Source organism: Gasterosteus aculeatus, chromosome 4 (genome assembly GCF_964276395.1).
Source record: "Gasterosteus aculeatus chromosome 4, fGasAcu3.hap1.1, whole genome shotgun sequence".
Lineage (NCBI taxonomy): Eukaryota > Metazoa > Chordata > Actinopteri > Perciformes > Gasterosteidae > Gasterosteus > Gasterosteus aculeatus.
This window is the reverse complement of record NC_135691.1, coordinates 4558307-4575527: the sequence shown is the minus strand read 5'-3', so window position 1 is coordinate 4575527 and position 17221 is coordinate 4558307. Positions and strand designations below refer to the sequence as shown.

General features: G+C 47.0%; 1 protein-coding gene across 2 annotated transcripts in view; it reads left to right on the top strand.

The window, feature by feature from the left end:
* The window catches only part of glra1 (glycine receptor, alpha 1), a 65938-nt gene that overhangs the window by 30736 nt on the left and 17981 nt on the right, over positions 1 to 17221 (top strand). For both annotated transcript variants that reach the window (XM_040174385.2, XM_078101978.1), the window contains 2 exons: positions 7238 to 7305; positions 13048 to 13271. In XM_040174385.2, the coding sequence (XP_040030319.1) occupies positions 7238 to 7305; positions 13048 to 13271 (292 nt within the window). The remainder of the gene's footprint in view (positions 1 to 7237; positions 7306 to 13047; positions 13272 to 17221) is intronic.

Here is a 17221-nt window from a genome sequence, read left to right as displayed (position 1 = left end):
GTCTCGCCATCCTCTCCTGCCTCCCACTTTGAATACATTTCATCTCATAATGAAACTTGAGCACCCTGTGGCTGAAGGAGAGAATACGAATGAGAGAAAGGGGAAGAAGCGGCAGAGTGACGATGAGGCAGAATAAATAAGCCGAAGAGATATAAATGGATTCATGGAAGAGGAGGAGGAGGAGGAGGAGTAAGACTTGTCATAATGACATTTCTCCTCCCTGGCTGGGAAAACTTTTTTCTCTTTCTAAAGTTCCCCCCCACGAGGAGGCGATGATGGATGGCTGAACATGTCGGCGGGAGAAACTGCTATTCCTCATCTCGCTGCTCCAATTAAAATGTGACAGGAAGTACCCCCCCCCCCCCTCCAGTCCCCGTCCCCTCCCCCCACCCGGCCGCTGATCAACAACACTGTTTACCTCCTTGCTTTAAGCCTCTATAGGAGGAGCCAGGTAAAGTCTGCACACGCGTGAGCATGATGAGAGCCGTCTCTTTGAGACACAAGGGAGCGAAGGCTGAAACTAACAGAAATTAAGACAAAGTAACAGGAATGAAGGCCGAAACTAACAAGAACCAGGACAGAAACTAATGGGAATAAAGGCAGAAGGTAAAGGGAGCGAAGGTATTAAGAAAGAGGTTTAAAGAAATGAAGGCCGCCTTGTTTCCGTAGTGCTTCATCGTCGAGTCGATAGAAGGACGGCGCTTTAATGTCCTTCGAGCTTGGATTATCCGTGGACCTTTTTGATAGTTTCGGTCCAGAAACTTTTAACATTCAACTTACACGAGGTTTGCAGTAACGTCTTCAAGTGGTTGTATTTCTTACCACCACTAACATACCTAACCAGTAATGGGCTGGACTGGTCTTGCCCGTCCCCCTTGACGAGATGAAGTGACCTGACCACCCAACCAGAATGTTCAAACGACGCGAGTAAAGAGTTCATATTCCACCAAAACAAGCAGCACACTTGCTTTTTCAGCAGTATGGTGGAGAATTGGTTTTATGACTTTCAGCAAACTTTTCGCCAAAGTCGAGCAGAGCAACTTCATGGAAAATAAACCTCTCAGCGTTTGATAAAATGTTCATTATTTCACTGTTTCACCATCCGGGCCGGAGATTTATGATGCTTTAAAGTTCCCAGGGGGACTTTTTTTTATTTTTCTCTTTTCTCTTGCTGGCATTTGGGCTCTGATGTTTATGCGCGGAGGATAGAATGAACACCTCATCGGCTGTCGTGTCCGGACATAATGGAGGAAAAACAGCAATCGGGAACAGAAAAAAAACCTCCACTTCGCTCTCTCTCTTTTCTCTTTATCTGTCAAACTCGCTCGCCCATCCTGCTTGTAAAATGAGCATGTGTGGGTGATATATATTAGTGCAATAAAAAATAAAACTGCTTTCCTCTGACCGTATAGCCTGCAGATGACGCACTATAAATATTTAATGCGTCGCGGCCATTCCAGGGTTTTTGGCTGAAGCCAGCTGTATTGCAAAAGGAGGCCGTCCTGCGTATAATTCACATTACAATTCTTGTCATTTGTAGCCCCTTTGCTCTCTTTTCTCTGTTTAGCTGTGTGCCATTTGTTGATGAATTAGGCCCCACCGCTGAGAGTTGTGTGAATCCCGTGTGGTCCCCCAGATACCTGCGTTCTGCAGCCGCTCTGAGGCGGATCACCCACCCGCTTTCTTCTTGTGTTAGCTGAGCCCAACGACCAGTGACAATGACGAACAAATGTCTGCTTATGTGCTGTTTTTTTTTACTACTAATACTAATGATTATGGTTCGGAAAACAGAAATATGGCATTTTGTCTGTAGAAGTATGGAGCGCTCTTCTGGTTTCTAGGTGACTGAGTTCATTCGACCACCATGTTGGTTGACGTTGGTTACTGTTGAGGTTCAGGCTACAAATTGACTCGGTCGGGAATTTGGTGGTTTGGCTTCCACTGACTATGATTGTGACATCACATAAGCTATGGGTGTTAGTTCATCCCGTCCTCCCCTCATCAGTTATTCATCTCATCAAAGCTGCTAAATACTGTAATATTGCAGATGTTGCTAAAACTTTGCCGGTGAAATTTGCCTGCTGTTCTTATTAAAACATAAATTCATTCAAAGAGTCCAGAATGAACTTGTCCAAACGATTTTTCCTCCACTAACGACATCTGGCAGCCTGGCTTCCTGAGCTCATCAAAAGTTAAATCTGCTCCTCAGACACGCACAGCTCGCTTCCTGCTGCGGACGGAGGCTCGGGCGAGCTCTGTTGGCGAGGAAGTCCGCCGGCTATTGTCGGCTGAGTCATTGTTGGGAGATGCAGATCCAGGCTCCACCACAGGCCGGGCGAAGGCCGCGGCGAAGCTCCGGATTGATGCTGATGAGACCTGTGAGCCTCTCTGAGCCTCACCGGGGGTCGCTGGGGAGGCCCGAATGCTGGATCTTCTTTCGTTTCGCTGCATTCGAGTGACACGTTGCGTCATTGATCTACTGGCAGAAGTCTAAACCAAAGTGGGGTCCAGAGGATTTTGAAAGACAGGAAGGGATACTGCTTTGGAGGAAGCTACAATTGGTTGAGAGCGTCACCGTGACTCCTTGACCGTCGTACGTCTGGATGTGATTGGTCCCTTTGGTGTGATGTCATTTTTATTAAAACTGGAGGAGACGGTGCTCTTCTCCCGACTTAATAATGAATGAAGAGTCGGCTCTTTTGGGGTTTGTTTATTAGACATCACTGTCGACTGGAGATCGAACGGAGAATAAAAGCGTTTGATCTATTCAGACACATCTACTGACCAGATAACTACCAACTCTCAGCTGAACAATAAGCAGATGATGAGGACCGGTGCAGTATTTTATTACATCACACCAAATATACTATGCTTGGATTGGGCCGTTTCTATTGCAGTGAAACATTCTGTTTCACACACAGGAGAACGCTGTTTGTGTCCCGGATTAATCAGTAAGTATTTCTCTCTGTTTAGACTGCTTCAATGAGACCCAGTTATGTCCCTGTGATATGAAAACTATATTTCGTTCATCCCTTTCATGAAAAATGATCACAATTAAAGAAAACGTTTTTAAAGGGCTACAGTGCGTAAATATACCAAAGGAAGGGCCCTGGTACGTGCAGAATACAGAGTGGTTGAGCCTCCCACAGAGGACGTTTTATTCTGAAATGCAGCCAGTTTCGGGGGCCCCTCTGTGTATTTTAATGAAACCGACTGGTACAATTTGTCCCTGAAGCTGATGTTTTGGGCGCTATCTGGCGCGGAAATCAAACGCACGGAGCTCAGGGAGTGTTTAGAGCTTTCCTCCAGTAAGAGGCTGCAGTTAGCAGAAGTGCTGAGAGGCCGAGCCCGGCCGGTCCTTCCATCCTGCTTTATCGCTGTTGTCACTTGTTTTTAATGAAAGTGGAGCAGAAGAAGGGGGGGGGGGGGGGGGCACCTCAGCAGGCCGCCTCTGTGTGTGTGTGTGTGTGTGTTTTTGTTGGATAGCGTGTGTTTGTTCAGTAAATGTAACTTTTTAAGTCCGCACGCCAAAGGGCTGCAGGGAAGGAATTAATCTCACCAGAACATTCTCACAGTGGCCTAAATAATTCACGCTCATTCTGCACGTCACATTTGAAACCCTCGCCTCTTTGCGAGGATGAAAGGTGATCAGATTTGAGTTAGCAGTCTGGAACTCACAGTCCGGTCCAGTTTGATGTCCGGTGTCCCTCCGCGGGGACTCCGTGCACGGCGCTCAGCGGCCACAAGGCCTGTCTGTGTGACATAGTTAGACGCTGCGTGTTTGTCACTTCCTCCTCTGTGTGTGTTGTTCGAGGACTCCTTTGTGCGCATGTGAATAGTGTGTGCGTAATTACATCATGAAAACTAAACCTCCGTCATTGCAAACAGGGTTTTGGTGAGTGTCCCTCATTGTCCGACCGGCTAAGGAATGCATTATGTCACCGAGTGTCCTTAAAGGACTGTATAGAAGTACAGCGGTGTGCGTGCGTCTGTGTGTCTGTTCAGACAAACATCAGTGTGTAGTTTCAGTAGCCCGCGAGTCACACTGCCAGCCTGTCCTCTACGACAGTTAATGAGCTGTCCCCTCGTCCTCCGTTCCGTCTTTTCCTGCTTCACCCCCGTCTCCGTCTTTATTGGAAAGCTATAAAGCGAGACCGTCTCTGTCCTTCTCTGGGTGGTTATTAAACGAACCGCTGTGGCAGAGCAGAGGGAGGTTTACATGGAGGAGGGGGGGAGGGCGGGGGGGGAGTAATACCTCCTCCTCCTAAGTCTTTTTTCTTCGCATCACGTGCCGCGCGAGACGTCAGACGAAGACGAATGATGATATCCCTCCGCTCGCCTCCCTCCAGCCAGAGACACTCTGAAGGGAGGATTCCGAACAAAGCGAGTATGCAGGAGAAATGTGTCAGAGGACTTGAGTTAGGCCCCAAAAGCCGTTCTGAGAGGAATGAAGGGGGGGGGGGGCAACGCGGTGGTAATGTAGCGCCGGCTGGTTTATGGATAAACCCTCTGACGACACATCAGGGCCCGTGTACATCGGGCCGACGCAGTAGGTTTTGTGAAGCGATCATTTTTCCAAGAAGCTTCCACAGCACCTTCGTCTTCTGGTGTTTCTCCACCGGGAGACAACGTCCATCTGGGAAGTGAAGCTGAAGCCGCAGGGCCTCGAAGCCGCTGTCCCTCTAGTGACCACCAGGGGGCGACTCCTCCGGTCCTACTGAAGTCTGTGAGAAAATGACTTATTCCCTCAGAGAACATGAGCCCTTTTAAAGAAAAATAAGCGCATGTACGTTAAACAAAGCCTTTTAGTTAGAACTTTTGTCTCCCTCTGAAACACTTCACCGGTATTAAGACTCTTTCAGACGGACTTTTCAGGGCTTCGTTCGCTGCGTTCGGCAGCCATTGTCGACGCTGGCAGTTATAGGACATGAAAGATCTACGCGTTCTCTTCATAATGTCTATCAGGGTTCCATTGTTCGGTTAAAGCATCAGTTATGTTTCCTGGCAGTTTAACGGTCTCTCTCTGTTCATCAGGCCACAGGAAACAAAGTACTGCTCTCTCTCTCTCATCTGTAAGCAAACCTGGCCGATTGAATATCTGAACTTTTGTTCTCCGCTTCTATCTTAATTTCCTGAGCGAGTCCTGTGAGTAATCTAATTTGTTTGTTTTTTAATTAGAAGCTGTAGATGTAAGTCACGTAGGCGGAGCGCCCGCCTCCGGCTACTTTTAATGATTTTTCCCTCTCGGCCGAGCATCTTCAACCCTATGATTCTCCTCTATGGCTTAACCACAGCTGCGTGCTCGTGAGTGTGTGTGTGTGTGTGTGTGAGAATTACTCTCAGATAATATTCCTCCCCAGTGGCCTCCGGCCGTCCTCAGACAGTGACAGGGAGAGTAATTGGCCATCAAAGTAATCCAGACCCCTTTCTTCATTCCCTTGCTCGCCGCCGGCGAGCCGAATTAGACACTGAATTCAACCAGGGACATTAAACGCAACCTCTGTGTCCAAGTTGTGTGCGTGCGTGTGTTGGACCTTAACTTACGCGAACACGTATGAGAATACGACAGCGATGCGGCCTCTTCACCTTTCAAGCAGTACACTCTGTGATCCAGCTGAAAATAGCGTTTGGTAACACGATGTGTCTGATTGCGTTAAACGAGGATCACGCCGCAGAAAGTTAGCAAACAACGTCAAGCAGCGACCCGATGGTTGCACATCGCTATTTCATTTTACATACAAGAAAGTGCAGACTTGCATTTCAGGACTGCCCTGTTTGTATGTGAGTTATTATGGTGAAGCAATAAGGGATCTTTGCAAACGGGATTAAGTGTGTTTACGTGGATGAGAAAAGCGCTTTCTGAGACCTCATTGTGCCGCTTTTACATCCAGATAAGTGGTGAAAAGGACGGAAAGCAACACCCACAAGTCCTGACAGTTATTTATATATATATATATATATACATATTATGGGGACATTTCTAATGCCTTTAGCTTTAAAACCTTTGGACTAATTTAGCAAAAAAGGCGTTCTCAAAAGACGTTTGTCTTCAGTTCTCTCCCCGCTCTGAGGTTCTGCTCTGAGGTTCTCCTCTGAGGTTCTCCTCTGAGGTTCTCCTCTGAGGTTCCCCTCTGAGGTTCTGCTCTGAGGTTCTCCTCTGAGCTCCTCGTTAACGCTGTAAGAGAAGTGAGCCCGGAGTATCGGTGGTCTCTGTCATCATCTAACCACCTGGATGAGAGGCGCTAAGGTGTAACTCGATTGAATTTAAAGTCAATACGATGTCCGCTGGCTGACGGAGGCCTCTCCTCCGCCGCCGCCAAGTAATCGCATTTGTGTTTGTACAACGTGGTAATGCGGTGAATCGATAGAGCGGCCGCAAAAGGTCCCGAACGCTATTTACTTCCACTGTGACTCGTCTGAGAAACCACCTTGGAGGCGGACGCGTCATCTCTGACACGCTGAGTGAGACGGGGACTGTTTGTTTGACATTGTGAATTCCTTTTGAAATTAAACTCTCTATTTAAATCGCTTCAAGTTTCGAAACTGACTTTAGTTTCTTCTCTCTCGTTTTCTCAAGTGTTAACGAGACGTTCACAACGACCGGCTGGTGCTCAAGTCCAGCTCCGAGTCACTTTCCTTCACTTGGTTACTCACATAAAAAAACAAAAACTACTTCACGTCACACAAGAAAGAAGGATTTCTAGAAGCTGGTTTTCTTGTTTTTTTCAGCGATTCAAGCAGCACCGTGGGTTGAAGACGCCTTTTTTCAAGGATATCAAAGTTTTGTAAAATGATGTTAAAGCCTGAAAACAAATGTCAAGGCAAAGGGCATGGATGAGATTGATGAAGCAATAAATCTCAGAGCCGCACTAATCAGTATCTTCATATCAGCCGAACATGATGTGATATGAAAGGAGCCAGAGATGAATTCTTCCTCTCCGCTCAGCTACGAAAAATAAGACATCTTTCTACTTCCAACGTGCGTCCCTCCGCTCCACGATGTGACCACAATATTTTATTTAGTTGTATTAGACTGTAATTTGCAGGCAAATGGGTGAACATCTGTCTCTAATGTTGCTCCGTGGAAATGGACGTGTAATCAGGCAACTGTTTGCCAGCACACAAAAAATACTTTCTGCTGAAGTCTCACTCGTCCGTCTCTTTCCCTCTTTCCCGCTCTTCTCCCTCTCTTTCCCGCTCTTCTCCCTCTCTTTCCCGCTCTTTTCCCTCTCTGCAGGTCCGCCGGTGAACGTAACCTGCAACATTTTTATCAACAGTTTTGGGTCCATCGCTGAAACGACAATGGTAAGCTCAATCATCGTTAAAATGACCTCGTCATACATCTACACGTGTAGATTTTGGATGTTATTTACACGCCACGCACTTTAATTTTTCATTTCCATGGGAAAAAAATGAAAAGCCTTCTGCCCGCTGAGTGTTTGGAATTGCCTTCGCCTCATTGAGCTCGTCTCCCATTTCGAACACTTCATTTGAAGAAGAGCGTCACTGCGGCGGCCATTTGCATAACAACGCTGCTGCAGTCGTGCTCCTTTGCGAGCAACCAGGGGAAATTTACGCTCATTCATTACACAGAAAAGCCATTAGTGTTTAATATAACTGAACCATCAGCCTCACAGAGCAGACATGGTGGCACTGAACTATGGTGTGTGTGTCCGTGTGTGTGTGTGTGTGTGTGTGTGTGTGTGTGCGTGCGTGTGTGTCAGCAGGTGATCTCATCAGCCATTGCGTCCATTAATGTTGCCATAATGCGAACACGCTAAACACTCTAGTTTACATACAACATGTTAATTGGGATCTGTTTAAACCTTCTGCAGTTGGGATCTCATGTTATACACAGAATAACACACCAGGTAGATTTTATAATAAAGGGTTTACGGTAAATTTAGTTATTGAAATGTCCCTTCACATCTACGTGATCTCGTCCGTTATCGTAAATAATAAAAATAATATAGAAACATCCAGAGGAAGGGAGGAATATCCTGAGCTCAACCACCCCAGTGCACACACACACACACACACACACACGCACACACACTGAAAGTGCTGCCTGCTGCAGATCCTCGTCACGCAGCACAAACTCCGGATCCAAACTTCTCTCTCAACCCAGGGCAGATATTCGCGGTTCCCCGTCCCTCGGCCCCTTTGTGACCACTAGGGGGCCTCTTACGGAGGGCTGTCTTTTGTTGGGGGACTTCTATTGTCTTACCATTAGTGCCCCTTTCATTTTGCCCTAAAGGAATGTTCTCATTTCTCTCTGGAACTTCCCTCGTCCTGATCTTAGAGGATTTATTTCCGACGCACCGACCCTTCACCTCCGGGGGAAGAGCAAAGAGAAGCTGTCACAACTCGGATGGCTCGGGCATCCTACGCGTCCACGAGGCCTCGCCGTCTGTCAGACACGGCGACACATCGCTGACGTTGAACCCCTCGGTGATGCCGAGGCTGGAGACGGCTCCGATCTCTCAAACGGCGGATTAGAAAGTTCCGACGTAATTGGATTCATCGCGTTTTCATCAAACCGGAAAATCCATTTTAAAGCTCCGGAGGCCGAGAGCGCCATTTGTCCGTGCAGTATGTGGCTCTCGCTTCACACTCGGACTACAGCATCCCTCCATCCTCACACACACACTCGCACACACACGCACACACACACACTCGCACACAGTGCTGCTGGAGCCCAGTGATAGATGGAGTCGGTAGAATGGCGCAGTGCGCGTTCAAGTCCCGGCGGTACCCGGCTTTATTCCTGTTTCAGCGCTCTCCCTGTCCCCTCGCTCGCTCCCTCTTTCTCTCCCTTCCTCACACACACACACACATACAGACGCACACAGACACACACACTCACGCAACCCCTTCCTCTGCTTCTTCATCCCTCTCCTCCACTCGTTTTCTCCCCCCTCATCCTCTCCTTGTAGGAACGAGCTTGTCCTCACATCGGCTGTTAATCCCACACTTGAACATGAAACGCAGAATTCTGCTTCACTTTCTTCACTCACGCACACACACACACACACACACACACACACACACACACACACACACACGCACACATCAAGTATCACTTGTGGATCAAAGTGACAGTACCAAGACATTTACACCCGGTGTAGCATTATTCATACGGAATACGAAAGACATCAAAGATTAATAATAAGAAAAAGAAGGAAGAAAATGTAATAGTTCTCATCCCACTTAGATCTTTGGATTGATTTGATGTTCATATTTATTGTTATTGATATGCTGAAGACCCCCTGGAAAAGATTGAGATCTAGCGCAGTTGGACCCACCAGCCCAATGTGTATATTGACAATAGCCTGTAAATCCTGATCTGACTTTGTAGCGTATTCACCTCCAATCAGACGTTGCAAAGACGTCAGCCCTTGTTTGTATGAAAAATGAAGTGATCAGTCAGCTCAATCTGACCTCATGCAGGTTGTTTTCATCGGGCTAAAACTCACTAAAACCTTCCTGACCTTCTTCTTTATATAAACCTTGCGTTAATGTCACCCGAATCAATAACAACAGCTGTATGTTTGCAGCTTTAGTGGTCGTTCAAGTCAAAAAGAAATCTGACAGAAGGAAAAGAAATTGAAAATGTTTTACAAGGTCAGTGTGGATAATTCTATAATGTGACCTTTATTTGAAAGTAAGCACGGGCTCTATTATATCTGCAAACTGCTTCAGTCTCACAATTCTGGCCTAAGCATCAAATAGCTCAAGCCACTTTTTAATCTTTGGCTGTTTTTTTGTGAATCGATGTGACGTCCCGCGGTGCCTCATTCCGAGGCCACGCGGCGGGAAGGAGACACCTTTCTCTCCCCCTCGAGTGTTTGTCTGAGCTGAGCAGATGTGGCGCCATAATGCGCACGCCTCCGTAACCTCCCACCATCTCCTCCCCACCTGAGCGGCGCCCTGGGAGCCGGCGGGATGTCGTGACGGGCCTGAGACCGGAACGCGGCCGCTGCTGCTCATGTGGTTTTGCTTGTTGTTGTTGTTGTTGTTTTTGGGGGGGGAAGACGACCAAGAGGAAGAAGGGGGAGTGAGATTGCAGTCTCCCATGCGCGGTTTACTGCCCGAGTTTAATGCACGGCGAAATGAGTGCGGCGTTGTGTAAGTACAGCGTTTCCTCTGTTAATGGTTTCGTAGCAGCGTGGCGGTGGTGGGTCGGGAAAATTCCAGGGCAGTGTCTCACGGTCCAACGGCCTGATGTCAGGATATTAAACCGCTGGCGTGAACCTCCAGATATTTCCCTTTTAAACTCGACGCCCCGACGCAGCAAATGTTCGGCCCGCAGCCGCCTCGTCGTCAATATGTCCGTCCATTCGCGACCCTACATCTCTCCTGATATCATTCATCTGCACCCGCAGATTACTCTCCCCTCATTTGAATCTGAGTGCCCCGTCCGGCGGCCCTCTCACTTTATTGCTCTGGATGTGCAGCCGTCTGCAGCCACGAGGAGCCATCGACCCATGAAGCTGACATTCGACAGGCCGGATGACATCCGCCAGATGAGCAGTTTTTTCCTTGAAACAATCTGTTGATTCACGACCTTCGTGATGTCATTTAAAAACAAACTAGGACATGTTTTTACCTTTTTACCCGTGTTATGACGAGCACGAAAGAGTAGCTGGGACTTATATGTCAAACAAACTGGGCTTCCCAGGAGGCCGCTGTTAGTGTACCGCCTGGAACCAAGACGCATATTACGCTACGCCGTGGAGCTACGCCGTGGAGCTACGCCGTGGAGCTACGTCGTGACCTTAGTCAGGTGTAGCTCTTCAACTAGAAGTCTCTTCAACATAAAGAACCGCTGAAGACTTCAGTAATGCCACATTAATTAGCTTGTCTGACTTTGGAATCATGTCAACACCACGCGTGACCGGCGATGGCATTAGATGGCGTTCCTCTCCTCTCCTCTGATTGTCCGTATTTCTCTGCTATCGACGGATGGTCCGCCCCTCCGTTTCAGTTTCTCCCTCATGTTGATCCCCAAAACGGTCGAGCTTATTTGTTTCCTGTAAGGTATTCGGACGAACACGTGACATGTGACAGTGTTTCACACACACACGTGCAGCCCTGTGGCTGATGGCTCGTCTAAATGCCACCCGCTGGGGCTGCCGGCGCGGCCGTGGGTCGTCCTGGCGATGCTCTTCTGTTACGCCATGCGGGTTAATGATGCTCCGGCCTGGCCGGAGTGTCCGAGCTCCATATTCTGAGAATAATTGACAAGTACGGGGGCGGATGGGCGAGCTAATAGCCACCTCCTTTGCCAAATAAAGACACTCAGGTTGTGGAGCGGGGCAATAGGGGTCGGGCTGCAGATTTTTTACAACAAAGCTCAAAAGTGAGCGGTAGGTCATATTTTCTATATGTGATGAAACTTTGACCCTTAAAGCAACCTTTGTATGCAACTTTGACCACTTTTAACACCTTTTACTGTAAAATTACATTGAAAAACTGTCAGCAATTGAAATGTACCGGACACATCCAAGTCTTTGGGTGGAGATTTATCGTAGTATCCATCGATAGTATCCAACCGAATGAATCCCAGCCCTTCTCCTTCAGGCCTTCCTCCTGAGCCCCTCCCCAGAAACACATGACTCCTGCAGGGGGGACGAGTCCACCAGCAACCTGCTACTCATCAGATTGCAGCGGACATATTGATCTTCCAGTTAAACAGCAGAGGCAGGAACTTTTAGAAGCGCGCTGCAGTTTGGATTTAACCTCCATCGACTCACATTCCTGCTGGATGAAACCTTGTAAATCCCACACTGAACTCTGGGCCTCTGGATCATTAAAGTCAAACATTCGACGGGCGTCTTATTTGAACAGGACATTCTGTTGGTTGTGAATTTAACGCTGTGTAGGGTTTGAAAAAAGAAACCATGAAAAGATTTACTAACTAAACTTCAATAAAAACGTCTTCTGGTGATATTTACGGCCTTAGAAATATACTCTGTATATACTGTATGTGGTATATTAAACCACGGGTTGCTAGAAGTAAAATTGTGTTTATCAATGAGGAAGCACATGAAATAGACAGACACAGCCGACTGTGGGTTGCTCAAAAAAATACATCTTTTGTTCCCAGAAATCCGCCCACTTTATTGCAAAAACAACTGAAGGCTCTGCGAGCGTCTTTGAAAACCTTCCCCCTGTTTATCTTCCCCCTCCCACCGTGTCTCTCCATCCCGCCTTGTTAAGACTAAAGAGGGAGCAGCGGCCCGATGACCTTCAGCCGCCCTCCAGACTCTCCTCGCATCCGTCCACGTGTCCACCACCACCTTTTTTTTTTGCCTCTGCTTTTTACCGTAAAAATAACCCAACCTTAAAAAGCGCTTCATCCGATCAAACCGCAGCGGACACGAGCCGCCGGGACGGAGTTCAGACGTGAGATCAGAGGAATGAAAGGCCGAGGAGGATCATAAGAAAATAAGAAGTGGCTCACGGCCACAACTCGGCCTGATCGGTAAAGTCTGAGAAAGTGACATATGGAGGAAGACACAGGAACCAGCTGCTCATCCGTCCCGCCCGACCCTCCGACCCCACCGCGAGGAGCTGCAGCATCTCGAGTCAGCGGTGCAGTGACCCTCCAACATCCCTCCTCCGTTTTAAAAGCAGCATCTCCCCGCTGGCGTTCCAGGTGTTTCTGTGACTTGCTGCTGGTTTGTCGTAGTTTAGAGCCACGATCAAACCGAAGGGCGGACGAGTTTAAAATAACGAGCAGAAGTCAGTGTGGCCTTGCAAAGCGTGTTGGGATCAAAAGATTCTGATTCATATTGAATATGAGTCACCAAGTCCTCTCTTCACACCCAGCGTTCAGCAAACAGTGTGTAGCTGGAGAAAGTAGGATATTCTAACTAAGACGATGTGGAGTGACATCACAGGTAAATCCACATTACCGTGTCAGCCTTTCACTCGCCCCACGACTCGGCGCGCATGTGATTCCCGTTCCGGTTTCTCCCTTTCTCTGCAACAGTGACATGTCTGATTCTCACGGCTGCTCCGTCCTCTCTGTCTCCTCCTCAGGACTACCGGGTGAACATCTTCCTGAGGCAGCAGTGGAACGACCCCCGCCTGGCCTACAGCGAGTACCCCGACGACTCGCTGGACCTGGACCCCTCTATGCTGGACTCCATCTGGAAGCCCGATTTGTTTTTCGCCAACGAAAAGGGGGCCAACTTCCACGAGGTGACCACCGACAACAAGCTGCTGCGCATCTCCAAAAACGGCAACGTGCTGTACAGCATACGGTGAGTGGAGGGAAGAGGCGGGACCGTCAGGCGGGCCGCTCCGTTAACTGTGAAGCGCTCAGGGACCCCGGGGGAAACCCGGCTGTAACTGTGCAATGATCATTTAAAAAGAGATTTAACAGGAGAGGAGGACGGAGAAAGGTTATGAGTCTGGAGGTTGTATTGAAACAATCCGTTATGCAACTATGACGGAAGAAGGAAGGCGACTGCCGCGACTTCCTGTTTGTTGCATTGCAGAGACCTTGGTCCTCGGCTGCGTCGAAGTTGGAGGTTTTTATTTCCTCCGGAGCTCCACTTCCTCCCTCCCTCCTTCTCTCTTTCCATCTCCGAGACATCCCATTCAAGGCTCTCAGAGTTATAGCCGCCTTCAGCCGACAAAACCTTTTAGTCCTCCGGTGGCTGCTCTTCCTCCTCCTCCTCCTCCTCCTCGTCCTCGCTTTTATTGCCTCCGCTCAGGGGCGAATGAGAAAGAGACGCAGCAGCCATGGTAATCTACTCGGCCTGTTAGTATTCCAGCGGCGAGTCCAATCCGTTAGCGGCCTCGTCTCCCTCCTCGGCGTCCGGCAGGAGGCGGGCGGGTTTGTCGCTTTGTAGATATTGTCAGAGAGAAAAGGTGATGTTAATACGTCCGGAGGGAAGATGGAGGAATTGGTTTTACTTTACTTTGTTTGTTTGTCGCTGGGCGGGGGGATGGGGATGGGGATGGGGAGGGGGGGGGGGGTTCTGTACGTCAGGACAGAAAAAAAGTATCTTTTCTCGGCAAAAACAGACAAAAGCAACATAACATGGTGATAAATCGTGACGTCTTTCTGCAGATTTTTGCTTCTAATCCATTTGGAATGTGTCCTGTAGTATAATGTCAGTATTTGAGGATGGGAAGTTGGTTCAGCTTTGACACGCAGCTCAGCAAACAGAGGTAATTGATTTTTTGGACACAATTTGCATCACAATTCATAACTGTTTGTGTTGTCAGATCTTCTTAAATTCCCTGGGATTCACATTACGTCCCTGAAGTCCCTCAACTTCACTCGTGTCAAAGTGTTGAAGTGATAATTGTCGGCACCTCTTTGATGCCGCTGCAAACAGAAGGTGCTGCCGGCTAATTTCGTACTTTTATTCAATTTGACCGAATGTAAAAGGTCTAAAGACTGACTGACAGATTCTTTCATTAAAGATTATTTAGTTTAGCTGACAAATGGGATCCAGCTGGACTCCAAAGCGTGACACTTCTTTAGGGGTGAGGGGGGGCAGCATTGTGTCTTAATGCGGAGGAAATGGAAACCACAGAGCAGTGGGACAGCTGTGTGTGTGTGTGTGTGTGTGTGTGTGTGTGTGTGTGTGTGTGTGTGTGTGTGTGTGTGTGATACATATTCAGCATCCTGTCAGGGACCAACAATGTGCAGACGTGGCAGAGTATCGCACATCAGGCCGACTGGATCCGTGTGTGTGTGTGTGTGTGTGTGTGCGCGCGCGGTAGCAGCGGGTGTCCTGTTGGAGCAGAGTGTGTGCGGTCACATCACCTCCTGCTCGTCATGACAACCTGCTGGCGACTGCGGAAACCGGGAGCTGCCTTTTTTTGTTATTATTACATTTAGCTTCTTTCTTAATATTTAGTGACGCAGAGATCGCGATGGATGATGGATGATGGATGATGGACGATGGATGATGGCCGACGTTAAATAACTTGTTAAATTTTAGATTCAGCCACAAAGTGATTTGACAGATAACGAGCTGCCTGATTAAACCAACACATCACAAAGGAGGCAAAGCAATGCATCATGGGAACCTGATTCATCCAATTATAAATGACCTGTTACAAAAGGGTGAATATAAGAACGATAATAATCAAGCGATCAGTGACGTGCTGTGATGTCAGTAAGAGGGCGGGCACTGTCTGTTTGTCGTTAGGCTAACACGTCAAAACGGTAAATGTTACACACACACACACACACACACACACGCTCGCGCATGCGAGCGATCAATATCAAGAAATTTCCAATGAGCCGGAAAAAAAAGACCAGAACTGGGTCCGTTTGGGGCAGTGCTAACATTTGCTTTCACAAGCATTGTAACATTATTGATGACAAAGTCCGGCCTCTCTGACCTTTTTGCTTAATTATTGCACAGCGGCCAATTATGTCAGTCAGCATCAACGAAAACACGCAGTGCTGAATATGAAGGCAAATGGCTTCCACCACACTTATCAATTCAATATTACGCCCGAAATAGTTTCTGACTCACCGATTGGTCGATTATTTGTACATAAAATCCATCCGCCTGCTCTTTCCTCATGAACACGCCGATCACGGCGTTGTAAACTCGTCTCAGATCCGTAATATCGGCGAACACAGACGTTATTTTGACGGGGATTCCGCTTACAACATAGCTGGCGTAGTGACGTCAGTTGCGCAAATGTCCAGTAAGATCTCGATTTTTATTGTTTTCTTTATATTGAATTTAAAATTGCTTTTTGACGTACGTGTTGTAGAATACAGGATCGCAACACGGGTTTTTAGCAATGAAAGGACGGTAAAAGCAGCTTATTCTACCATTTCTTTGTATTTGATTATGCGTAACGGCTGCATTTGTCATGACATCTAAACAATTGGAATTACACACATATTGCATATATAACTATAAGAATTAACAGTAAAAATACGAATACAAGTTTATTGAATGAAATTATGTAATAAGTATTTTTATGTTTGAATGCTTGAAGTGTCATTAGTCAATCACGTTGACTTATAAGCCGAATTTCATCATTTCTTTCCACAGCTTTAAGACCAGTGTAGTGATTGAAAGCTACTAAATGGTTCTTATTTTCTCTAATTTAGTTTTGTTGTAAGTTTTGGGGAAATCAAACTGAAATGCAAAGCTGTTACGGATATTATTGCTGAATTAATTATAATATAGTGTAACTATCAATTATTTTCAGTTGAATAAATTAGCTGCGTTAAAACCAACTTAGCTTTTTTATAATATCATTATTTAAATTTAGCGACTTTCCAATTTATGGATTAAATTAAAAATAACTTATTCCTTTATTCAAACATGTTTTGGTACTCTAATTGGTTTAATTTAACTTAAAAACACAGATGATTACATTCCTAATTTAGAAAGAATCAAATACTGCGCCTGTTGGGTGCAGACGAGCAGAAATACTGTCTCACAGTTTCCAATGTGCAGATATCTCGTTTCAAAATGAAAGCCTTTAATTCCGCCAATGCAACGAATCGGTTATCACGTTTTTTTTCCCATTAGTTTCTGGGATGAGTTGACTTTTTTTGACACATTCCATCCACGTGACAGCAGTAATTAATTTCTCCGCCTGAGACTCAGAAGCGTAACGAGTTGCCACGGCGACGACGCGTGACCGGCCGGCTCGGGAACGTTTTTTATTTTCTTTTTTTCAGAGTTTCACGGATCAGCGCCGCGTGAAACAAGAGTCATTCCCACGTGTGCAGGTTCTGATCCCGTTGGTCCTCCACCAGAGAAGAAGAAGCTGCTTCCTGTTGGGATCAAACGGCGTTTAGGGATTCGCTCCGGAAACTCGAATCCCTCCACATGTGGTGCTCTGGGGAGTGTCAGCAGAACTGCTGTGTGTGTGTGTCTGTGTGTGTGCGTTTGTACTCGCTGCTTGTGTCTTTCCGTGTCCTCACTCGCTAACAACTTAAAAATAATGTATTTCTATTGTTGAATTATTTAATCAATGACTGTTTCGATGCGATTTAATTGGGGTTTTTTAATGAGAAAAAGGTTTCTGCTTTCATCAAGTTGTCATCGGGATTTAATTCATCCCTCAAATCTGTGATGTGTGATCATTTTTTTCTGAGTAATGTATTTACACTCATTTATCTTCTGAAATGCCTCTATGCCTCAGCATAGAATTATATGTTCATAAATGGCTGCTAGTGACATTTTCATTTCAGTTATTGTTGTCTTAAAAACGG